General features: G+C 47.0%; 1 protein-coding gene and 12 non-coding genes across 13 annotated transcripts; all 13 read right to left on the bottom strand.

Annotated features, from left to right (window-relative positions):
- Positions 1-2,848: 2,848 nt before the first annotated feature.
- Positions 2,849-2,930, bottom strand: TRNAS-AGA (transfer RNA serine (anticodon AGA)). The gene has a single exon. It is a non-coding gene; the product is annotated as a tRNA-Ser (tRNA).
- Positions 2,931-3,000: 70 nt separating this feature from the next.
- On the bottom strand, positions 3,001-3,082 carry TRNAS-AGA (transfer RNA serine (anticodon AGA)). Its single transcript has one exon. It is a non-coding gene; the product is annotated as a tRNA-Ser (tRNA).
- A 70-nt stretch (positions 3,083-3,152) lies between these two features.
- TRNAS-AGA (transfer RNA serine (anticodon AGA)) lies at positions 3,153-3,234 on the bottom strand. Its single transcript has one exon. It is a non-coding gene; the product is annotated as a tRNA-Ser (tRNA).
- A 70-nt stretch (positions 3,235-3,304) lies between these two features.
- TRNAS-AGA (transfer RNA serine (anticodon AGA)) lies at positions 3,305-3,386 on the bottom strand. The gene has a single exon. It is a non-coding gene; the product is annotated as a tRNA-Ser (tRNA).
- A 70-nt stretch (positions 3,387-3,456) lies between these two features.
- TRNAS-AGA (transfer RNA serine (anticodon AGA)) lies at positions 3,457-3,538 on the bottom strand. The gene has a single exon. It is a non-coding gene; the product is annotated as a tRNA-Ser (tRNA).
- A 7,673-nt stretch (positions 3,539-11,211) lies between these two features.
- On the bottom strand, positions 11,212-11,293 carry TRNAS-AGA (transfer RNA serine (anticodon AGA)). The gene has a single exon. It is a non-coding gene; the product is annotated as a tRNA-Ser (tRNA).
- Positions 11,294-11,363: 70 nt separating this feature from the next.
- Positions 11,364-11,445, bottom strand: TRNAS-AGA (transfer RNA serine (anticodon AGA)). Its single transcript has one exon. It is a non-coding gene; the product is annotated as a tRNA-Ser (tRNA).
- Positions 11,446-18,648: 7,203 nt separating this feature from the next.
- Positions 18,649-18,730, bottom strand: TRNAS-AGA (transfer RNA serine (anticodon AGA)). The gene has a single exon. It is a non-coding gene; the product is annotated as a tRNA-Ser (tRNA).
- Positions 18,731-18,800: 70 nt separating this feature from the next.
- Positions 18,801-18,882, bottom strand: TRNAS-AGA (transfer RNA serine (anticodon AGA)). Its single transcript has one exon. It is a non-coding gene; the product is annotated as a tRNA-Ser (tRNA).
- A 3,592-nt stretch (positions 18,883-22,474) lies between these two features.
- LOC146200694 (uncharacterized) lies at positions 22,475-23,772 on the bottom strand. Its single transcript, XM_084595901.1, has one exon. It carries the CDS (start codon positions 23,733-23,735, stop codon positions 22,584-22,586), a length of 1,152 nt encoding a protein of 383 aa, XP_084452027.1. The 5' UTR covers positions 23,736-23,772; the 3' UTR covers positions 22,475-22,583.
- Positions 23,773-23,894: 122 nt separating this feature from the next.
- On the bottom strand, positions 23,895-23,976 carry TRNAS-AGA (transfer RNA serine (anticodon AGA)). Its single transcript has one exon. It is a non-coding gene; the product is annotated as a tRNA-Ser (tRNA).
- A 70-nt stretch (positions 23,977-24,046) lies between these two features.
- Positions 24,047-24,128, bottom strand: TRNAS-AGA (transfer RNA serine (anticodon AGA)). Its single transcript has one exon. It is a non-coding gene; the product is annotated as a tRNA-Ser (tRNA).
- A 70-nt stretch (positions 24,129-24,198) lies between these two features.
- TRNAS-AGA (transfer RNA serine (anticodon AGA)) lies at positions 24,199-24,280 on the bottom strand. Its single transcript has one exon. It is a non-coding gene; the product is annotated as a tRNA-Ser (tRNA).
- Positions 24,281-24,341: the final 61 nt, after the last annotated feature.

The following is a 24,341-nucleotide window of genomic DNA, read 5'->3' as shown; positions in this document are numbered from 1 at the left end:
TACTTGCTTCAAGTGTCTGCGCAACTTCGTCTTCCACTCTTGGCATCAGCGACAGAAAGTCTTTTCTGAAGCGTACAATGTCCGGTGTTTTGAGGCTAAACAACTCCCTGTAAAATTCTACAAACGCCCGTTCAATCGTTTTCTTTTCCGAGGTAACTACGTTCTGATAGCAGATTTCTTTTATCTCTTTTGACACTGCGTACCGTTTTTCATCACTAAGTGCCCTTTTCGTGGGCGTCTCTCCGAGCCACAATTTTTCGCTGCGTGCCCTTATCACCGCACCGCGATACTTCTCTTCGTCTATCACCTCAAGTTTGGTTTTTATCTTTTTTATATCTTGGGCGAACAAGCCAGGCTTAACGCTCTCCATGCTAAGCATGTATTCAAGGGTGCTTCGAAGTTCTTTTTCTTGTTCTCTTTCTTTACGTCGGAGAGTGCATGCTCGGTCAATTGCAGCTATCTTTATATCGCACTTAAACTGCTCCCATGCTTGTATAAAATTAGAGTCATTTTGCAACAGATGCGTAATATACTCTTTCACTTTAGTGATAAACTCTTCATCCCGTAGCAGCTTTTCATTAAATTTCCATAGCTCCCAATTGAACTTTGTTGTCTTACTTTTCATGCCTAGAGTTATCATTACGAGGGAGTGGTCACTAAAGCTCATGGGAAGTGTTTGATATTCCGAGCACAGGGGCACACAATCAATAGGAACATATATTCGGTCCAACCTTGCATGACAGCTACCTTGAAAGTGCGTGAACATTGCTTGGCCTTCATGCGTCAGTATACAGCCAGCATCTTCAAGCTCTGCCTCATTAACAATGTCAATAAGTAACTCTGCGCTCTTGTCACGAAGGACACGGTCTGTTGTTCTATCTTCCGGTCTACAGACACAGTTGAAGTCTCCAAGCAGGAGAACACGCCTCTCATGTATTAGGAAGGCTTTCATATAGTGGAAAAACTCTTCGCGCTCAGACGTTCTAGTAGGCGCATAAACACAGATCACTCTCCAGTCCAGTCCAGAAAAACTGAAATCACATATCAAAAGCCGACCACTCTCACACGAGAACACAGACTGTACGCACTCTATGCAATTTCGAATGAAAATGACACATCCCCCCGCTCTTCCAACCGCATGACAAACGCAAACACTATATCTAGAACGATATATTTCAGCCATTTTATCTGTTTGTTGTTCGCTTTCCATTTTGCTCTCTTGAACTGCTAGCACATCAATTTCATTTTCCAGCAGAAGGCGGTTCAGCTGCTGTTGTCTCCGACGCGTTGACAGCCCTCTCACATTTAGCGTGGCTACGCGCAAGCTAGTTGATAAATTGGTCGCCATCTCAAGAAATTATAAATCGCGAAACATTTCACTCACATCTCTTCTGCAGACAGACAGCATTGCGGTTCAACTGTTGCATGGGTTAACCATCCTTCCGTTTTGGCGAGTCTGTCCATTGTTCCAAGCGCTCCTCCCGATCATGGACCGGGCTTGTAACGTCTCGACCGGAAAGGGTACCCCCGCTATGGCGGAGGCACAGGTGACACAGTTCTCCGGTCTGGAGGCACGTTTGGCCTTGGCTTGAAGGACGACCGGCGAAGGGGGGCCGCCTTCAGTGGAGGCTGTCCGTTTTCCGCTCCTCCTTGCGTTGATCCGTCGTTGACACTGTCTTCGTGCCCACGCTTCACAGGCAAGGTAGAAGCAGCTGGCATCTCAGCTTCAGTGCCTCCCTGTTCCTCACAGTGTTGCGTAGACGAAGCTGGGCTTGCACCACTGGCATTGCCGTTTTCTTTCGTGGGTGACTCGGTCCCAGCGACATTCGACAACGGAACTATCAATTCTGATTCACATTGTTCTTTAGGGGCAGGGGTCTTCTCAGAGGAGTGTTCGTTCTGTTCTGCCTCCTCGGTGTTTCCACTGCTCGCTTCCTCGGCGTCCACTGCGTCCATCAAGTGCTCGCCTGCCACTTCACTCGGCACGGGGCCTGCAACGTTGGCATACGTGCGCACACACTGGGACTCGTCATGGCCGTAACGGCGACACAGCCCGCAGCGCGGCACACGACACTCACGCCGTATATGACCTTTCCCGCGGCACCGGAGGCAAAGCGGGGCTCTACTTGGGACGTGGACGAGTGCGACGTCCTCGGCGACCCGAAGCTGATGCGGCAGGTCATCAATGGTCACGCCCACTTTGAGCTTCAGCGTGACCGTTCGTGTCGTTGAAGCCTTGTCGACACACCCTTGCACTCTCCACTTGTCTCTTGAAATTTCCGTAACTTTTCCATAAGCCGCCAACGCCGCTCGCACATCATCGTCGTGCACGCCGTGAAGCAGCCAGAAAAGTTTTAGCCTGATGCCTTGGTTGCAGGGGTCAATGACCACGCATCGGTGCTCTTTCACTTCAAAAGCTTCGGCTTGCAAAATCTTCGCTTTCCCCTCTTCACCTTTAAACGTTACCGCCCATACGTGATTCATTTGATATGCCCCGAGGGCAACCACTTCGGGCAAAAGTGAAAGACGAGCGAGGGAGTCTCGAAAGTGCTCCACCCGGTACGGCCTGGCTTTTATGTCGCCATGCAAAAACACAGTATGCAAAACACTCGAACCTGTAGGCAGATGCGGCAGAACCAGTTCATAATCCTTGGCAGGCCTTTCCGTACTCCTGATACCACGGCCCAGCTGGGCCGCTGAATCCGCTCCTTGGGAGCACATGATACACACGTCCGTCACGCTCGGTGGCCGGAAGTAGAATCACTCGGCCACGACTGCCACGTGACTAAGCATAATGAGCTTCTGCTCTAAATCGATGCGGGAAGGACTAAAACTAAACAAAAGCGTGCGCAGTCGACAGGATTCGAACCTGTGCGGGGAGACCCCAATGGATTTCTAGTCCATCGCCTTAACCACTCGGCCAGGACTGCCACATGACTGAGTATAATGAGCTTCTGCTCTAAATCGATGCGGGAAGGACTAAAACTAAACAGAAGCGTGCGCAGTCGACAGGATTCGAACCTGTGCGGGGAGACCCCAATGGATTTCTAGTCCATCGCCTTAACCACTCGGCCACGACTGCCACGTGACTAAGCATAATGAGCTTCTGCTCTAAATCGATGCGGGAAGGACTAAAACTAAACAAAAGCGTGCGCAGTCGACAGGATTCGAACCTGTGCGGGGAGACCCCAATGGATTTCTAGTCCATCGCCTTAACCACTCGGCCAGGACTGCCACATGACTGAGTATAATGAGCTTCTGCTCTAAATCGATGCGGGAAGGACTAAAACTAAACAAAAGCGTGCGCAGTCGACAGGATTCGAACCTGTGCGGGGAGATCCCAATAGATTTCTAGTCAATCGCCTTAACCACTCGGCCACGACTGCCACGTGACTGAGTATACTGAGCTGCTGCTCTAAATCGATGCGGGAAGGACTAAAACTAAACAAAAGCGTGCGCAGTCGACAGAATTCGAACCTGTGCGGGGAGACCCCAATGGATTTCTAGTCCATCGCCTTAACCACTCGGCCACGACTTTTTTTTAATATCTTTTTATTGAGCCAAGCACGATACATTGTTAAAAGTACCCCGGCTGCTTCACCCGGTCATAAGTTAAAATGACTTGATTTGAACTAAATCATCAAGCACACTTATCCACGCGGGTGGGTCTTTCTGCGCTCGGTACACATCACGTATATAACATACACTTTCCACAAAGTTTTCCTTTGTAGTTCGGACAATTACATCTGCATTGCGTACCGCCATTCGAGTTTTCCATAAACTAGGGAGGCCGAGGAGCATAATCATGTCGTAAGGGACACCTGTGTCATCTGCGTCTGTTGGTAAATAGCGGATTCCAATCGGTGTTAAAGGTAGTTCCTTTTTTAGTGTACGTTGCAGGACATCCCAATAGGAGTTCGCGTCCCAACATTCAATGAACACATGTTCAACGGTTTCTGTTTTTTTGCACAGCAAACAGTCCGTTGTCCATGGTGCAAAAATGCCTTTGTCAGATAGCCATGTCTTAACTGGCAAGGTACTTGTGTGCAGTTTGAAAAAGAATGTTTTTGTACTTGCTTTAACTGGCATCCCTTTAATTCTTTTAAGAACATCTTGTGCTAGGCCTCCAGAGTTTATTATACGATACAGAGGCACTGGCATGATTACATCTATAAGATCTTTGTACAGTTTTTTCCTCTTTACTGTGCTGAGATACTCTTGTGAAAACCGAACCTTGAGAAATTGCACCGAGTCAGCAACTTCTTTCAAATAACCTCTAGCGCCACAAGTTGACAATCTCACAGTGGACACTATAAAATCAGGAAGAGCCCTGCTCAGACGCACCTGCATCATTGAGCGCAGGAAGGGGTTTTTCTGATCCCTCATAAACATAAAACGGGACACAATCTGGCGAACAAACAAATGCGCGAGACCCAGACCGCCATCTTGAACTGTTCGAAACAAATTGGTTCTTCTGACCCTCTCCCAACTTGAATTCCAGATAAACACAGCAAACACCCTATGCATTTTTTGCACATTTCCACGCGACATAGACAGAAACTGCAAAACATGCCACACTTTGGCAATTAAAAAAATGTTGCATACTGTTGCTCTCGCAAACATCGACAAGTCTCGTCCTTGCCATGCTCTTGCTTTCTCCCTCACTTTTGACGTTGTCTCGTTCCAGTAATCTGCGTTCTTGTTATAGTGCTCGAGAGGCACACCCAAGTAGTTCGACGGCATGTTTGTCCACTGCAGATTCGCGAACGGTGGTGTAATTCCCTAGCTTCCGTGCCAAAAGCCCACACTCTTTTCCCAATTGGTCTCAGCCCCAGTTTGCTGGCAAAACCGCTTGGCGACGTCAACACTTTCTTGTACACTCTCGCGGTCACTGCAGAATACAGCAATGTCGTCCGCATACGCAAGAATTTTAACATTAGATGACTGAAACCTGAAGCCATTTATTCGGTCTTTGTTAATAAGACTTAAACAGAAGGGCTCAAGGTTTACCCTGAGCCCTTCAAAGCAAAGGTGAAAGCGGGCATCCCTGCCGTACGGAGGACCGCAGAGGGATGGGTTCACACAGGTTCTTATTGACAATTATTTGAACTGTACAGCTGCTGTAAACCATTTTAAGCCCGTCTTGTATTATGCTGCCCACATTTACATGTTCCAAAACTGAGCACAGGACATCGTGCGCCACGCGATCAAACGCCTTCGACAGGTCTAGCTGTACCATTGCAACTCGGCCACCGAGGACATCACAGCACTCAAGGATACTTCGAGCGATGTGCACATTTGTGCAGATGGTACGCCCTTTCACTCCGCACATTTGGTGCGGTCCAACTAGGTCCGTGATGACACTCTGTAAACGTTTGCCAAGAATCTTCATATAGATCTTATAGTCGACATTTGTGAGGGTTATCGGGCGATAAGCCCCCACAGACAGCATTTTTTCTCGGTCACATGTTTTGGGGATAAGCACAATGTGGGCAGTAGAGAAGGAAGGTGGCATTTGTTTTACATTGTATGCTTCTGCAATCATATCGTATAGCAGCGGGCTGACTTCTCTGAATGTTTTATAGAAAGCAGCGCCTAACCCATCAGGTCCTGGTGTTTTCCCAAGTCGCAGGTCCTCAATAGCCTTCTGAACTTCCTCTAAGCTAATAGGCTGTTCTAAGCGCGCACGTTTCTCTTCGTCTAATCGAGGCATGAGGTGCAAAAATTCGTCCCACAGACTGCCCTTCGCGCTTCTGTCATTCCCTGTCAGTCCTTTGTAATGCTCAACAAACGCTCGCTCGATTTCTTCGCGGTCGGTCGTTATTCTGTTGCGGTAGCGGATCTGTTGAATTTCATTTTGTGCTGCATATCTTCTTTCATCACACAATGCACGCTTATTCGGCACTTCACCAGCCCACAACTTTTCGGCGCGCGCCCTTATCACAGCAGCTCGGTACTTATCTGCCTCCAGAGCTTCTAGCTGGCTTTTGACTTCTCCGATTTCTTTTATGTACAGCTGCAACGGAAAAATAATGACACAAGTTAATCATGACCGGAGCGAAAAAATTGCGACACGCGGCGCTACGGTTGCCGAGTACGCCGATAGCGAGAGTGCCAGGAGCATTCCATTTCCTAAAGCGGGTGTGGCCGGCAGAAGACGGCACATCCTGACATTGGCCCATCAGAAATGCAAAATCTTAAACAAACGCATGTTGATTTCTTATCGGCCAAACCATACGCCAAGATGACTAAATACATAATCTCGTTTTATTTTCAAAGTTTTTGAGCTGGCGCTTTGCGAGCAACGGTATCCTGATCACTTTTCCCTTTAAAATTTGCTGGGAATGCACTGTCAAAAGTAACGTGTGGCAGTGCCTATACGTCACACGACAGAGAAAGTTTAAAAGCAGGCGCAGTTCCCATAAAATTTGCCACAACATGAGGATGCCGCGAATCGACGAGGCGACAAGAGTGCAAATATTAACCCTTATTCAAGCAGGTCGGACAAGAAGGAGTGTTGCTGCAGAGGTTGGGTACTCGCTTGGCAGCGTTACGCGCATTGTTCGGGCTTTTCGGCAAAAGGCAAGGCTTGGAGACGCTGCTCGAGATGGGCGGCCAAGACGGACCACTGAAGAAGACGACAGGTTGATCGTGGCCGCCGCCTGCTGTGACCCTTTTATAACGGCCGAGGAGATACGACACGAGCTTGGCCTTCAGATATCCCTTACTACCATAAGAGAACCTCTTTGTTCAGTAGGGCTCCGCCTTAGGATGTCTTGCCAGAGGCCACTTTTGACTCACAAAAACAAGGCGCTCAGGTTGCAGTTTGCCACTAGACATCTTTCGTGGACGACTGAAGAATGGATGAATGTAGTATTCACCGACGAATCTAGCTTTAGCAGCAAGTGGGATCAAAAGCGCCGTGTTTGGAGCCCAGATTGCACCCGGTAGGTCATTTGCTTCTGTGTTTAAGAGGACTGGAAAGCAGCACTTTTCTAAGTGTTTCTTTTCGAATATGTACGGAAAATAATTGTCGCGTGTTTGACAGCTGCTGCGGTGGTCTTTTCATTTTATTTCATTTCTATACGCCTGGTAAATTCTAAAACCTCTAGCTAAGAACTTTACTTTTCCTTTGAATCCTACTACGCGAATGTCCGAAAAGAACTGTTGAGCTGCGGCGTAACAAGGAAAACGTTCACATTTTATTACAGGTTTGAACCCGAGTACGAGTATACGCAACAAGTCGCCGCTAGCGGCCGGCGGTCTGTCAATGTGTGGGGTGTTATAACATACCAAGGACTTGGGCAGCTCGTTCGGATAGACGGAGTCCTGACATTATCAACCTATGCGGATATACTTGAAAGAAACGTAATTCCTTTCATCTTGGATGGCCCGTTTCCCGATGGATGTTTTATTTTTCAGCATGACAGGAGCCCCATCCACACAAGCAGGTATAATTACTTTCAACGTATATGCGCGCAAAAGAGCTAAACGTTTTTCTGACAGTTTGTAAATTGATGACTTGGACTTATTTCAGTGCCCTGAAATAGAAGACTAAATGTCTTTTTTTTAATAGTATTCTGCGGTGAGGTTTGAATGCTGTTGACCGATGCTTTACGTGGCGAGTTTTCTACTTTCACCCAATTTCACTACCCAAGGCTGTTATTTTTGCCAAACGATTGCTTTCGGTCGATATGCTTACAAATATTAGCATTAGCTTTCATTTATTGCATCCTCATACCTCGCTTCTGTTCTTTTGTTTGCTCTACCCGCAAAGGATTCCAAGCTTCATGATTTGAAAACTTTTTTTTTTTTAAGGATAGTGCAGCAGAAGCTTGAGGAGCTCTGCATTCAAGAGCTTCCATGGCCTCCAAAAGGAGTGGACTTTAATATAATTGAAAATGTGTGGGGCCTGATGAAGCAGTAGCTGGCAAGACTGCAACTACACGGAGCGTCACCAGATCTGCTTTGGGAGGCTGTGCAAGAGGAATGGACGCAACTAAAAGGCATGCCTGGTTTCGCGAGCAGCCTCTATGCTTCACTACCCGCACGGACACGCAATGTCGTGGAGGCTGATGGAGCGTTCGCCAGTCACTAATCTAGCTTTAGATAAACTTCTTATTTGTTGCTCTTATTTGTTGATCAACTAATTTTAGACTTTTCTTTATTTCACGTGCTGTGGTAAAATGTTGAAGAAATTTGTCAATAAAGAGAAAATTGTGGGTTCAAACTGCTGCGTTCATTTGTTGCCAAAACGTAAACTCATCTCTGGAATGCAGAGGTTCGTGAACGATGCCATTGATCTTAGCGCTGACAGCCATTGACAGTATATCGTCCAGCAAACGGTGGGCTTTGAGGGAAAACGTCAAAGAAAATGCCGCTGCTCAAAACGTCATCTAAAAAAATAAAGAAATGGAGTCATGCACACAAACGTTGGCGCGTGATTATACCGATAAGCAGCGCACAAGCTATCATTTAAAATGCAAGCTTTGGGATGTGCTGCTTTCTGTCGGCCACCCCCAGTTTGGAAAGTGGAATATTCCTGGCACTCTCGCTATCTACGCATCGCATACGGCTGCAATAGCGCCGCGTCACGCAATTTTTCCGCTCCGGTCATGAGTCACTTGTGTCATTCTTTTTCCGTTGCAACTGTACAAACCGGGCACTACTGTTTCCATACTTGTCAAAAAGTCTAATTTGCACTGCAATTCTTTGATTCGTTTCTTTTCGCTTTGATGAAGGATAGGTCCTCGTTCTATCGCTTTCATCTTGACTGTGTTCTTAAAATTTTCCCACTTATCTGCGCAGCTTGCTGATTTGACGCAAGGCATTTTGGTTAAGTCTATAATTTGTTTAACGAAGGTTTCATCCTCCAGCAATTTAACATTAAATTTCCGAAGTTTCTAGTTGAAACGAGTCCTACAATGTTTCTTCCCAAAGCTTACAATAGCAAGGCTGTGATCGCTGAAAGAAACATGTTTCACTTCATGGTTGGAACACTTTGTAACAAATCCTATGCTTACGTATACTCTATCTAGTCTTGCATTGCTACCGCGTTGGAAGTGCGTAAAACATGGCTGCGAGCCTTGAAACAACACCCAGCCCAGATCTTCCATGTCGTGTTCTTGAATTATTGCATCGAGATACTGCGCACTCTGATCACACACAGGGGTGATCGGCACTCGATCCTCTGGCATGGAAACACAGTTAAAATCACCCATCAAAACGACGCTTCTCTCGCAGTCCAAAAACACTTTGACCTTTTCAAAAAAACTAGCACGTTCCGTAATTGTTAGGGGCATACACACAAATCACTCTCCAAGAGCATCCAGAAAGGGTAAAATCGACAACCAGTAACCGACCCTCTTCGGCTGTGACAATAGTTTCATTCCCAATTCCAAGATTATTTCTCAAAAATAACGCGCAACCTCCGGACTTTCCAACCGCGTGACATACGCAGACATTGTATCGGGACCGAAAAATTTCAACCATGCGATCTGTGTGCTCCTCGCTCTCAATCTTAGTTTCTTGTAATGCGATTATATCCAATTCATTTTCTAAAAAGAGGCGGTTGACCTGACACTGGCGCTTCCTCGCCGCCAGTCCACGCACGTTCAGCGTGGCTACGCGTAGTGGCAGTTGAATCTTTTGTTCATTTTTAAAGGCACCCACTGCTCGTGCAGCGCTCACCTCAGGGCACCGTGGCGCTGAAGAGGGTTCCGCGTGTTGGAGCTCCACAAAGCGCACCGCCTCGCAACGATCACACGCACTTTCACTGTCCATGGCCAAAGTTTGACGGTCAAGCTCACAGTTCCCTTCCATGGCATATTGTCTCCACCATGGCAAGCTGATCCGGAAACCGACGGCAGCGCATTACAGCTGTAGAAGCGCTATTCAGGCGCCTCTACCGCAGGTCGTATGTCTGGTGGAATATTTTGTCTTGGCCTGTAGGGCGACCGTCACGTCATTACCGCCTTGGTGGGCGGCTCCTCCGCGGGTGCTCCATCAGTTTGTCGGTCATCTTTCACAGTTTCGAGGTAAGCGCGTTTTGTGGCTGTGACAGCAGCTTCTTCCAATGAGACATCACCATGGGGGTGTTCGACGTGAGGTTCGTCAAGTGTTCTAGCAGGGGCTCTGAGAGTAGGCGGCTGCTTTTCTTGGCTCGTCTTTTCCTCGGAGACGTGTTGCGGTACTGGAGGTGCCTCGGCCGGACTTGTGGCGCTAGGCCCAACACTTGAAGGCTGCGTGCTCTTCCCGACGGCTGCTGCTTTGCCTCCAGCTGCCCTTGATGCTTCCTCAGCCTCCACCTCGTCCATAACGTGTTCAGTTACATCGACGTTCCTTCTTGGCCCGGTCATGCTTGCGTACGTAGGCACACACTCGCTTTCTTCGTGACCAAACCGGCGACAGCGCGAGCACCGAGGCACCCGGCAGTCGCGGCGAATGTGGCCTTTCCCTTGTCAGCGGAGGCAGAGCGGGGGCCTCCCAGCTACAACCAAAAGTGCAGGTTCACCGGCTATTCGCAGTTGGTGAGGTATGTCTTCAACTGTAACTTTAGATTTGAGCTTCAGGCTTAGTACACGGGTCGTTGACCCTTTTTCTGTGACGCCGTGCACACGCCAGCGCTCCTTCGACAACTCGGTCACCTCGCCGTACGGAAGGAAGGCCGCACGCACTTCTTCATCAGTCACGTTGTGAAGAACCCAGTGCACTTTAACGCGAACCTCTTGCTTATTGGGGTCAATCACAAGACACCGGTGTTCCTTCACAGTAATGCTCCCGGCAGCAAGCACTTTCTTAACGGCTTCCGTGTTCTTAAACGTGACTGCCCACACATGATTCATTTGAAATGCTCCCAAGGCCACAACCTCGGGAAGCGATTCCAAACGGGCCAGGGCATCCCTGTAGTCCTCGACCCTATACGGCCGCGCTCGAACGTCGCCGTGCAAAAATACGGTATTAAAAACAATACGACCTGTTGGGAGGTGGGGCAGCATAACTACGTAGCCTGTGTCGTTATCTTCAGCAGCAAACCTGTTTCTGTGGCTCGGCTGAGCCGCTAACACCGCTCCGACGGAGCACATGACAACACGTCTGTTCACTGTGGTGGCCGGAAGTGGACACCACTCGGCCACGACTGTCACGTGACTGAGTATAATGAGCTGCTGCTCTAAATCGATGCGGGAAGGACTAAAACTAAACAAAAGCGTGCGCAGTCGACAGGATTCGAACCTGTGCGGGGAGACCCCAATGGATTTCTAGTCCATCGCCTTAACCACTCGGCCACGACTGCCACGTGACTGAGTATAATGAGCTGCTGCTCTAAATCGATGCGGGAAGGACTAAAACTAAACAAAAGCGTGCGCAGTCGACAGGATTCGAACCTGTGCGGGGAGACCCCAATGGATTTCTAGTCCATCGCCTTAACCACTCGGCCACGACTGCCTTTTTTTTCTTTATTTCCGAAGTATACATGAACAACAAATGGAAACACTTAATAAAACACTTCAGCTGCCCTTGAGCTGACGCGTGTGAGGTTAAAATTTCTTCAATTTTACCAGGTCATCCAGCACTTCTGCCCACTGTGGTGGGTCAGGGAGCGCGCAGATACATTCCCGTAGATAAACAGCACTTTCAACAAAATTTTCACGTACACTGGGAATGTTAATATCTTCATGCCTTACTGCATTCGTGTTTTCCACAAGCTGTGGAGGCCTAGAAGCATTATTAAATCATAGGGTACGTCTTCGTTCTCCACCGGTAAAAACCGGATGCCATAAGGGTTTAGTGGCAGCTCTTTTTTAATTGTTCTTTGTAGCACGTCCCAATGAAATACTGCATCCCAGCAGTCTAAGAATATCTGTTCGATTGTCTCTGGCTTCTTGCAAAGCTGGAAGTTTGTCGTCCAAGGGACATAGATTCCTTTTTCGTGAAGCCAGGTTTTGACGGGTAGAGTGTTCGAGTGCAACTTAAAAAAGAACGTTTTGGCAGCCGGTCGAACTGGCATTCTCTTCACTCGTTTTAAAATATCCTGCCCTGGGCCTCCACGGTAAGGCTCCCGATACAAAGGTGCCGGCAGCATGATTTCCACTAGGTCCTTATACAGCTTTTTCTTGCCAACACTGTACAAATATTTAAGAGAAAAACGCACTTCTAACAAGTTGTAAGAGAGAACTACCTCGCGCAAATATCCTGTGACAGCACCACGCATGTTTTCACTTGAGGAGACAACAAATCCGGGTAACAGCCTTTGCATCCGCACTTGCATGACTGTTCTTAAAAAGTTGTCATTTTGGTAGCGAAGAAAAAAAAGCGTGATACCACTTGGCGCAGAAACAAATGAATCAAACCGACTCCTTCGCTTTTTAAAGAAAGAAATAAATTCGTTCGCCTCGTCTTTTTCCAGGTCGAAGTCCAAAGCAAAACCGCAAACACACGATGAATTTTTTGAATGGCAGTTCGTGACGCACATAGAACATTCATTACATACCATATCTTTGAAATCAAAAACACATTGCAGATGAACGCGCATGAAAAGATTGACAGTTGCCTTCCCTGCCATGCTTCCGCTTTCTCTCGCGCTCTATTTGTTTCTTCCTTCCAGTGTAAGCTAGGATCGCGATAACATTGTAGGGGCGCACCCAGATACTGCATTGGCAAGGAAGACCATTGCAATCGGGAGAAAGAAGCCGATTCAGCATGCCATAAGCCGTGCCAAAATCCGGAGCTTTTTTCCCAGTTAACCCGACATCCAGTCTGGTCACAAAACTTTTCAACAACGTTAACCACTTCACAAATGCTCTCTCTGTTTTTACAAAATACTGCAATGTCGTCCGCGTATGCAAGTAGCTTCACATGCGCCGACTGAAGCTTGAAACCCGAGATGCATTCATTATTGAGAATGACCAAGCATAATGGCTCGAGATAGGCTGCAAAAAGCAGAGGAGAGAGCGGGCATCCTTGCCTCACCGAAGAACGCACTGCGAGACTGTCAGTGAGATCGCCATTCACTATAATACGCGTCGAGCAGTTTGCGTACGCCATTCTCACTCCCTCCACGATTACCGAGCCCAGGTTACAATGCTCTAGAATGGAGAAAAAGATGTCGTGTGATACGCGATCGAACGCTTTTTCCAAATCCAGCTGAATCATGGCAACCTGACTTCCAAGCGTGTCTACACATTCCAGTACGGTTCGTGCCACATGTATATTTGTGGCGATGCTGCGACCTCTTATGCCGCACGTTTGGTGCGGTCCGACTAATTCGGCTATTACACTCTGCAATCTTTTTGCTAAAACCTTCAAAAGATTTTGTAATCAACATTTGTCAGGCTTATTGGCCTATAGGACTTCACCAGCAGGCGTTTCTCTGGATCATCACTTTTTGGAATAAGTACGATGTGTGACGTAGTAAATGAAAATGGCACTTGTTTGAGTTCGTAGGCTTCTCTTATCACTTCCAACATAAGGCTGGAAAGATGGTTTTTAAATGCTTTGTAAAAGGAGGCGCTCAGCCCATCTGGTCCAGTGGCTTTCCCACTTGGGAGGTCATCTATGGCCTTTTCTATCTCTTGCATTGTAATAGGCATTTCAAGGCTCTCCTTCACACGATCTTCGGGCGTTGGTATTAGCCGTAAATATTCTATTGGAAACCCTTCACTATGTTCGCGCGTATTACTCAGAAGCTCAGCAAAATGTTTCAGAATCGCACACTTTATATCTTTAGCATCGTTTGTAATCTGCCCTTCATGTCTTATTTGCCTGATTTCCTTCTGGCAAGCATACCTTTTTTCATCTGATCATCATCATCATCATCATCATCAGCCTGATTATACCCACTGCAGGGCGAAGGCCTCTCCCATATCTCTCCACTTAACCCGGTTCTGTGCTAGCTGCATCCACTTGACCCCTGCGAACTTCTTAATCTCATCCGCCCACCTAACTTTCTGCCGCCCCCTGCTACGCTTTCCTTCCCTTGGAATCCAGTTTGTTACCCTCAGCGACCATCGGTTATCCTCTCTTCGCACTACATGTCCTGCCCATGTCCATTTCTTCTTCTTAATTTCCACTAGAATGTCGTTAACCTGGGTTATTTCTCTGACCCTCTCGGCACGCTTTCTATCTCTTAATGTTACCCCTACCATTTTTCGTTCCATAGCCCTCTGGGTTGTCCTCAACTTAAGTAGAACTCTCTTGGTTAGCCTCCACGTTTCAGCCCCATAGGTGAGTACAGGTAAGATGCAACTGTTGTATACTTTCCTCTTGAGCGATACCGGTAAGCTGCTAGTCATAATCTGCGAGTGCTTGCCAAATGCGCTCCATCCCAATCTTATTCTTCTTGTTATTTCCTTTTCATGGTCCGGATCTGCGGTTACTACCTGTCCTAAGTAGATATATTCGCCTACTACTTCCAGTATTTCGCTACCTAATGTAAACTCCTGTTCCTTCCCGAGGCTGTTGAACATTACCTTAGTCTTCTGCATATTGATTTTCAAGCCTACCTTTCTACTTTTCCTGTCTAGGTCATCAATCATTATTTGCAGTTCATCTCCCGAGTTGCTTAGCAAGGCAATGTCATCAGCAAATCGCAGATTATTGAGATATTCTCCATCTAGCCTTATCCCTAACTGCTCCCACTCCAAGTCTCTGAATACTTCCTCTAAACAAGCTGTGAATAGTACTGGGGAGATTGTGTCTCCTTGCCTAACACCTTTCTTTATAGGAATTTTGTTACTTTCTTTATGCAGAACTATGGTTGCTGTGCAGCCACTATATATATCTTCCAGCACTTTCACGTACGGCTCGTCTACCCCCTGATTTCGCAATGCCTGCATCACCGCCGAGGTTTCAACTGAGTCAAATGCTTTTTCGTAATCAATGAATGCTATGTATAAGGGCTGGTTATATTCCGCGCATTTTTCTATCACCTGATTGATGGTATGGATATGATCGATAGTAGAGTACCGTTTCCGAAACCCTGCTTGATCCTTTGCTTGATTGCAGTCTAAGGTTGTCCTGATTCTATTAGCGATTACCTTAGTAAATACCTTATACGTAACAGACAGTAAGCTGATTGGTCTGTAATTTTTAAGGTCCTTAGAGTCCCCTTTCTTGTGAATGAGGATAATGTTTGCATTCTTCCATGCTTCCGGTACCGTCGATGACACCAGGCACTGCGTATACAGGGTGGCCAGTTTTTCTAGCACGATATCCCCCCCATCCTTCAGCAAATCTGTAGTTATCTGATCCTCTCCAGCTGATTTCCCCCTTTTCATAGTTTCTAGTGCTTTCTTGACCTCGTCCTTCGTCACTGGTGGAACGTCTGACCGTTTTTCCCTACCGCCAATCTCATTATGGTCCTGACTACTTTGGCTACTGTAGAGATCTGTATAGAACTCCTCGGCTACTTTGACTATCTTGTCCATATTAGTGATGACGTTGCCCGCCTTGTCCCTTATCGCATACATATGGTTTTTGCCTATGCCCAATTTCTTCTTTACCGCTTTAAGGCTTCCCCCGTTCTTTACAGCATGCTCAATTTTCTCCATGTTATACTTCCTTATATCGGCCACCTTGCGCTTATTGATTAGCTTTGATATCTCGGCCAATTCGATCTGGTCTGTTGGATTGGAAGCTTTCATACTCTGCCGTTTCTTAATCAAATCTTTCGTCTCCTTAGACAGCATACCGGTATCCTCTCTAACTATCCTACCGCCTACTTCTACCGCGCACTCAGTAATGATATCTCTGAAATTATTGTTCCTTGCCTCTAGGGTAATGTCGCCATCCTCAGTTAGAGCTGAATACCTATTCTGTAGCGAGATCCTGAACTCTTCTGCCCTCCCCCTCACCGCTAATTCGTTGATGGGTTTCTTTCTTACTAATCTATTGCGTTCCTTCTTCAGATTTAGGCTAATTCGGGACCTCACCATCCTGTGGTCACTACATCGAACTTTCCCGATTACCTCTACATCCTGCACAATGGCGGGGGTTGAACACATTATGAAGTCGATTTCGTTTTTAGTCTCTCCGTTAGGACTTTTCCATGTCCATTTTCGGTTCTTACGTTTGCCGAAGAAGGTATTCATGATTCGTAAGTTATTGCGCTCTGCAAACTCAACTAGTAACTCCCCCCTGCTATTCCTAGAACCAATGCCATAGTCACCTACTGCCTTGCCTCCTGCCTGTTTTTTCTCTACCTTGGCATTGAAGTCGCCCATTAGTACAGTATACTGCGTCTTTACTTTTCGCATTGCCGATTCTACATCTTCATAGAAGCTTTCAACGGCCTGGTCATCATAACTACATGTAGGTGCATAGGCCTGTACAACCTTCAGTTTATACCGCTTATTAAGCCTAATTACGATGCCTGCAACCCTCTCATTAATACTATAGAATTCAGCTATATTACCCGCCATATACTTATTGACAAGGAAACCTACTCCTAGTTGTCGCCTCTCTGGTAAACCCCTATAACACAGTACATGCCCATCCTTCAGTACAGTATATGCCTCATTCGGCCTCCTAACCTCACTAAGCCCTATGACATCCCATTTCATGCCCTCTAGTTCCTCTAACAGCACTGCTAAACTAGCTTCACTAGCTAGGGTTCTAGCATTAAACGTTGCCAGGGTCAGTTTCCAATGGCGGCCTGTCCAGCGGAGCCAGGCTTTCTTAGCACCCCCTGCTGCGTCACAGGTCTGACCGCCGCCGTGATCAGTTGTTCCGCAGCCGCTGGTGACTGAGGGCCGGGGTTTTATGGAGCTTATCATAGGAGGTTGTGGCCAATTACTGCACCAGGGTGGCCAACTCCTGTTCTGGTGAGGGAGTGCGTTGCCGGAGGTGTTCACCGGCATCAGGTCGCACCCCAAACCTGTATATGCAATTCCATCGACACGCGGATTTTTTTTTTTTTCTTTTTTTTTTTTTTTTGTCATCCGGTGGAGAATTGCGCGGCACCGGGATTTGAACCCCGGTCCTCTTGCATGCGAGGCGGATGTTCTACCGCTACGCCACCGCTGCACCTTTTCATCTGATAGCGCTCGCTGGCGAGGCGCCGACAAAGCGAGCGCTTTCATCTGATAGCGCTCGCTTTGTCGGCGCCTCGCCAGCCCACAGTTTATCGCTTCTTGCGCGTATAACCGCGGCTCTGTACTTCTCAGCGTCGATTCTTTCTAAATGAGATTTCACATCTCTTATTTGCTTAGTGAACTTTCCTGGCGCACAGCTTTCCATGCAGAACAGGCACTCAAGTTGTCCATCAAGTTCCTTTTCTGTTTCTTTCTGTTTGTACCGAATAACACTGCTCTTTTCTATTGCTTTTATCTTCACCTGCTCTTTAAATCTTTCCCATTTATCTGCATGGCTTTCTTCATGCACCTTAAGCAAACATTCCAAATCGTTCGTGATTGCCTTAACAAACTCTTCATCCTCCAAACTTTTCTCGTTCAGTTTCCATAGATGCCAGTTGAAAACAGATTTCTTAACCTTCATTCCAAAAGTCGCACTAACAAGGCAATGATCACTAAACGAAATAGGTTTTACATTATAGTCGGTACAAATTGGAACGAGATCAATAGATACATACAGCCTGTCTAGTCTCGCATGACTATCGCGTTGAAAGTGCGTGTATTCCGGACGGGTTCCAGAAGAAAACACATTTCCAATGTCTTCCAAGCAATAGTCATGCACAATATACATTCAACAGTTCAGCGCTCTTGTCTTTCACTGATCTAATCTTCACTCGATCATTAGCAGCACACACACAGTTAAAATCGCCCAATACAAGCAAGATTTTGTCACATTTCAAATACGGCTAGACTGAATAAAAGAAGTTTTGACGATCACTTTCAACATTGGGGGCGTACATATAGACAGCACGCCAATATAAATTTGAGAACAAAAAGTCAACAACCAAAAGTCGGCCACTTTCGCATGCAAATACGCAGTGTACGCTTATACCCAAAGTATTGCGAATGAAAAGAAGGCATCCGCCTGATGCCCCCACAGAGTGACAAAGACACACATCAAAGTTTGCATGGAAAACAGACACCATGCGGTCTGCATGGTCCTGAGATTCTATCTTCGACTCTTGAACGGCTAATAAGTCGATTTCATTATCTAGCAGCCGGCGATTCAGCTGGCATTGCCGCCTTCGGGCTCCAAGCCCTCTAACATTCAAGGTTGCTACACGTAACGGTACATCTAGCTTAATTGCCATGCGTCTAGAGAAAAAGCCTGATCCATGTGATGCCTACCACAATCGTCCATGTGGCTCTGCTTGTCCGAGGTTCCGAGGCGTACGCGCTCGTATCCGGCCTCCCAAAGGGATGTCAGAATGCGTACTGAGGCGTGCCTGACCATCGCACCTGCCACCTTCCATAAACACAGTCAAAGAGCCACAGCCGAAAACAGGCTATGACGGCTGACGCATCCCCTGCACTCACATGCATTAGGTCACGTCCAAACTACGGAGGCGGTTTCCCCGCCTGCCGCGTCTCGGACAAAACGTTCAGCAGAGGCTTCAACGCCGAACGTCGAACCCCCGGTGCTTTCGATGGCGGTTCGGCCACGACTGCCACGTGACTGAGTATAATGAGCTTCTGCTCTAAATCGATGCGGGAAGGACTAAAACTAAACAAAAGCGTGCGCAGTTGACAGGATTCGAACCTGTGCGGGGAGACCCCAATGGATTTCTAGTCCATCGCCTTAACCACTCGGCCACGACTGCCACATGACTGAGTATAATGAGCTTCTGCTCTAAATCGATGCGGGAAGGACTAAAACTAAACAAAAGCGTGCGCAGTTGACAGGATTCGAACCTGTGCGGGGAGACCCCAATGGATTTCTGGTCCATCGCCTTAACCACTCGGCCACGACTGCTTTTTTTTTTTTCTTTATTACCAGGCTTATGACAAGTACAAAACACAAAATCAATGATAAAAGAGTCGCCAATCCTTCGGCTGACACATGTGATTTAAAATTGCTTGATGCCAACCAACTGGTCAAGTATATTCATCCATTCCGGTGGATCAGGCTCGCTTTTGTACACATCTCGGATATACGCCACGCTCTCCACGAAATTTTCTCTAACAGGTCGCGTATTGACGTCCGCATGACGCACTTGCATTCTAGTCTTCCATATACTATGGAGGCTAAGGAGCATTATCATATCGTATGGGGTTTCTTGATTTTCAACTGGCAGGAAGCGTATACCGTAGGGATCTATTGGGAGTTCTTTTTTTATTGTTCTTTGAAGAACATCCCAATGAAATATCGGGTCCCAGCAGTCTATAAAGACATGCTCAATTGTTTCGGGTTTCTTGCAGAGGAGGCAATTGGTTGTCCACGGGACAAATATTCCTTTTTTTTCCAGCCAAACTTTGACTGGAAGCGTCCCGGTATGTAATTTGAAGAAAAACGACTTTGTCGTAGGCTTAACTGGCATCCTCTTTACTCTCTTCAAGACGTCCTGTCCTGGGCCTCCATAGTATACAGAACGGTACACAGGCACAGGTAGCATAATGTCTATAAGGTCTGTATACAGTTTGCGCCTTGAAACTGAAGAAAGATATTCCATTGAAAATCGGACACTCAGCATTCTGAATGCAAGAACAACCTCACGTAAGTAACCAGAGACCGTGGTACAGGGATCTAAAAATGACGTGACAATGAATTGTGGTAGCATATTGCACATTCTTATTTGTAAAACAGTTCGCAAAAACGGGTCTTGCTGGTCTCGAAGATATAGAAACCGAGATACTATCTGGCGTAAAAACAAATGAACGAGACCAAGGCCTCCGTATCTAACAGGCCGAAACAAATTTGTGCGGCTCATTCTTTCCCATGTGGAGGACCAAATAAACACAGAAAAAATGCGATGCACTTTTTGTACATGGACCCGTGACATAGATAAGACATTCATTATATACCATATTTTGGAAAGCAAGAAAACATTACAGATGCTAGCCCGCGCGAACATAGATAAATCCCTTCCTTGCCATCCTTCCACTTTTTCCCGTACTCGGTTGGTTTCCTCTGCCCACTGTCGCTCAGTGTCACGATAACAGCAAAGCGGCACGCCAAGGTACTTTGTAGGTAATTCCGCCCACTTCATGAAAGCGAAATACTCGGGTTTATTATCCCATTGTCCGTGCCAAAAGCCTGAGCTTTTTTCCCAATTAATTTGGCAACCTGTCTGTTTGCAATATTTCCCCGTAATGGTAACAACTTCCCGAACGCTGTCTTTATCTGAACAGAAGACGGCAATATCATCCGCATAAGCTAGGACCTTAACATGAGCGTCGTAAAGCTTAAAACCGATCACCTTATTGCTGTGAAGCAAAGCTAAACACATTGGCTCGAGGTACATTCCAAATAGCAGGGGCGACAGCGGGCAGCCCTGTCTTACCGACGAGCGCACTGGCACGCTTTCAGTAAGAGTACCATTTACAATCACACGTGTCGTGCAACATGCGTATGACATCTTAACGCCTTCTAGTATGACTCGACCGACGTTGGTGTGCTCAAGAATACTAAGTAAAACCACGTGCGATACGCGGTCAAAAGCTTTTGCTAAATCGAGTTGCAGCATAGCAACACGGCCTTCACAAACATCGCAACATTCTAGAACATTACGGGCGACATGAATATTTGTAGCTATTGTGCGGCCTTTGATGCCACATGTTTGGTGTGGACCTACCAAAAGCTTTATTACGGTTTGTAGTCGGTTTGCTAAGACTTTAGTGTAGATTTTGTAGTCTGTGTTGGTAAGGCTAATTGGACGGTACGACCCCACCAACAACCGCTGCTCGGGATCATCAGTTTTGGGTATCAAAGTAATATGGGAAGCCCCAAAGGACAGTGGCACTCTTTGCTTTTCATACGCTTCCGAGATCACACGGTGTAACAGAAGGGCCACTGGTGTTCTAAACACCTTGTAAAAATTTGCTGTTAACCCATCCGGTCCAGGGGCTTTACCAGATTGTAAGCCATCGATTGCACTTTCAATTTCGCTAATAGTAATTGGTTCTTCAAGTCGCGCTTTTGTCTCATCATCAAGCGATGGCATAAGCGGTAAAAACTCTTTTTCAAACCCGTCTTGGACATCTCTTTCACGGCCTAACAACTCGCTGAAATATTCAACAAAAGCTTGCTCTATGATTTTACTGTCTGAAATTACCTCGCCTTGGTATCGTATCTGTTTAATTTCTTTCCGGCACGCGTACCTTTTCTCGTCCGATAAGGCGCGTTTTGTTGGCGTTTCGCCTGCCCACAACTTTTGAGCTCGCGCTCTTATCACCGCCGCTTTGTACTCGTTCGTGTCAATCTGTTGCAAGCGGCTCTTTACTTCTCTCATTTCCTTCGAACAGCTTCCTGGCTTGTCGCTTTCAATGGCCAAAAGAAATTCAAGACGTTCATGTAATTGCTTTTCTTCATTGTTGCGCTTGAACTTATTGATGCAGCTTCTCTCAATAGCTTTTATTTTTACGCGCTGCTTGAATTCATCCCATTCGGCAACAGCGTTTGCCGAATTAGCCTGAATAATATATTTTATTTGTTCATCTACGTAGTTAATAAATTCTTCGTCTTCTAAAAGCTTGTCATTCTGCTTCCATAGATCCCAGCTAAATTTCGGTTTTTCCTTCCTTGTTCCGACAGTTGCAATTACTAGGCAATGATCACTAAACTGTACAGGTACGACCTCATATTTGGTACACAGCGGCAAAAGCTCTAGAGAAACATATATTCTGTCAAGTCTTGCATGACTTTCATTCTGAAAATGCGTAAATAGTGGACGCATACCATCTGTTAGAGCTGCCCCCACATCTTCCAAATTGCATTCTTGTACAATCTGATTAAGCGCTAACGCACTCTTGTCCCTAAGAGGCAGCTTTTTTAAACGGTCAGCAACGCTACAGACACAGTTAAAGTCTCCTAACAGGATTACTTTCTTGTCGCATGAAAGATACTGATAAAGATTATCAAAAAACACTGCGCGGTCAGCCTCAACGTTTGGCGCATAAACACAAACTGCTCGCCAGTTGCACGCATGGAAGAAAAAATCTACGACAAGAAAACGCCCATTTTCACAAATGACGACAGATTCAGGGACAACTGTTATGTCGTTGCGAATAAAAAGAACGCAACCCCCTGATGTACCAAGAGCATGGCAAACACATACGTTGTAGCGGGTCTGAAAGGGTGCCACCATACGATCTGTTTGCTCAACACTTTCGATCTTTGTTTCTTGGACAGCTATTAGGTCAAGTTCTTTTTCCAAGAGAAGTCTTTTAAGCTGGTACTGTTTTTTTCTTGCTCCCAGTCCTCTTACGTTTAATGTAGCAATACGTAGCACTATCTTATTGCTAGGATCCATGATTTAGTTTGAATATTTGAACGTATGGTGGCGGCCTTTGCTGGTAAAAAAAACAAACAAACAAAAAAGGCTTACTGAACTTAGTTGCATATGCTCTTCATAATGCAGACACATAGTTGCACCAGACAGTAGCCAGAAACTGTCTTCACAAAGTCCCCTCAGCATCTTCCAACGCAGCCAGCAACAATGCACAGATTCACGATAGTTACGGTGGCGGTTTTCCCGCTGACCGTGTATCAGGCGGGATGTTGGGGCGCGGCTTAAAACTCGGCCGTCTGGTCGAAGCCGCTTTTGGTGGCGGTTCATCTCCAATGCTGCTTCCTGACGTCCCCGATGCGTCGCTTGTTGCATCCCGTGGACGCTTTCCCGCTAGGCTACCGGTTGCATCTTCCGCGACGTCCATGGTTTCACCTTGCTGATGCATCTCGTGTGATGAATCTTCAGCAAGTGGCCTGTCCTTTCCTTCTGTTGAAGTTGTTTTGTTGGCAGAAGCTACCGTCTGATGAGTCTCGGTTGAATTTTCCACTTCAGGGGCCGTCTTCTGCTCAGATCCTGAAGCAGCTGACTGTGTTTCTTCCACATCAGTTACATTTTTTGCTGCCTCTTCAGATTCAACCTCGTCCATGAGCAGATCGGACGTATCCATTCTGCTCACGGGGCCTGCAGCGCTGGCATATGTGCGGGTGCATTGGGTCTCTTCATGTCCATACCTTCGGCACGCACCGCAACGTGGTACTTTACACTGCCGTCGGATGTGACCAGTAGAATGGCACCGGAGGCAGAGTGGCGGTCGTCCCGATACAACCACAAGTGCCAGCTCGCCTGCAACAATGACTTGGTGTGGAAGGTCGTCAAGCTTTATCCCTGGCTTGAGCTTGAGGGACACCAACCTCGTAGTTGAGCCTTTATCGGCGACACCTTGAACGCGCCATCGCTCTCTCGTGACATCACTGACTGTTCCGTATGGCGCAAAAGCTAGCCTCACGTCTTCGTCAGTCACGCCATGAAGAAGCCAGTGCAATTTCATACGCACGCATTGGTTCACCGGGTCAATAACAAGGCACCGATGCTCTTTAACCTTCAGCTCGCCTGCATTCAAAATCTTCTTCACACCTTCCGCATCCTTGAAAGTTACCGCCCATACATGGCTCATTCGATACGCCCCCAGAGCGATAACGTCTGGGAGCAGCGACATTCCGGCTAGCGCATCGCGAAAGTCTTCCACCCTGTATGGGCGGGCCCTTATGTCAGCGTGCAGAAAAATAGAATTCAAAACAACTCGCCCGGTTGGCAGACTTGGCAGGATAACCTGGTATTCCTTGTCAGATGCAAAACCCTCGTTTCCGCGGCCTGACATGGCCGCTGAAGCCGCTCCTGAGGAGCCCTACATCCTGCGTCCGTTCACTGGCGTGGCCGGAAGCAGAATCCCCACTCGGCCACGACTGCCACGTGACTGAGTATAATGAGCTGCTGCTCTAAATCGATGCGGGAAGGACTAAAACTAAACAAAAGCGTGCGCAGTCGACAGGATTCGAACCTGTGCGGGGAGACCCCAATGGATTTCTAGTCCATCGCCTTAACCACTCGGCCACGACTGCCACGTGACTGAGTATAATGAGCTTCTACTCTAAATCGATGCGCGAAGGACTAAAACTAAACAAAAGCGTGCGCAGTCGACAGGATTCGAACCTGTGCGGGGAGACCCCAATGGATTTCTAGTCCATCGCCTTAACCACTCGGCCACGACTGCCACGTGACTGAGTATAATGAGCTTCTACTCTAAATCGATGCGCGAAGGACTAAAACTAAACAAAAGCGTGCGCAGTCGACAGGATTCGAACCTGTGCAGGGAGACCCCAATGGATTTCTAGTCCATCGCCTTAACCACTCGGCCACGACTTTTTTTTTTTCTTTATTGCCGTGAAACACAAAACAAAAGTACACATAATAAAACACGTCAACT

The sequence above is a fragment of the Amblyomma maculatum genome, chromosome 2 (assembly GCF_055883805.1).
Source record: "Amblyomma maculatum isolate TAMU_Amacu chromosome 2, ASM5588380v1, whole genome shotgun sequence".
NCBI lineage: Eukaryota > Metazoa > Arthropoda > Arachnida > Ixodida > Ixodidae > Amblyomma > Amblyomma maculatum.
The sequence above is the reverse complement of the archived record's forward strand: the minus strand, read 5'-3'. Positions and strand labels throughout refer to the sequence as shown.

Excerpts from the sequence above, each read along its gene's own strand:
- LOC146200694 (XM_084595901.1), bottom strand. The coding sequence starts at position 23,735 with ATGTCAGGCCGCGGAAACGAGGGTTTTGCATCTGACAAGGAATACCAG.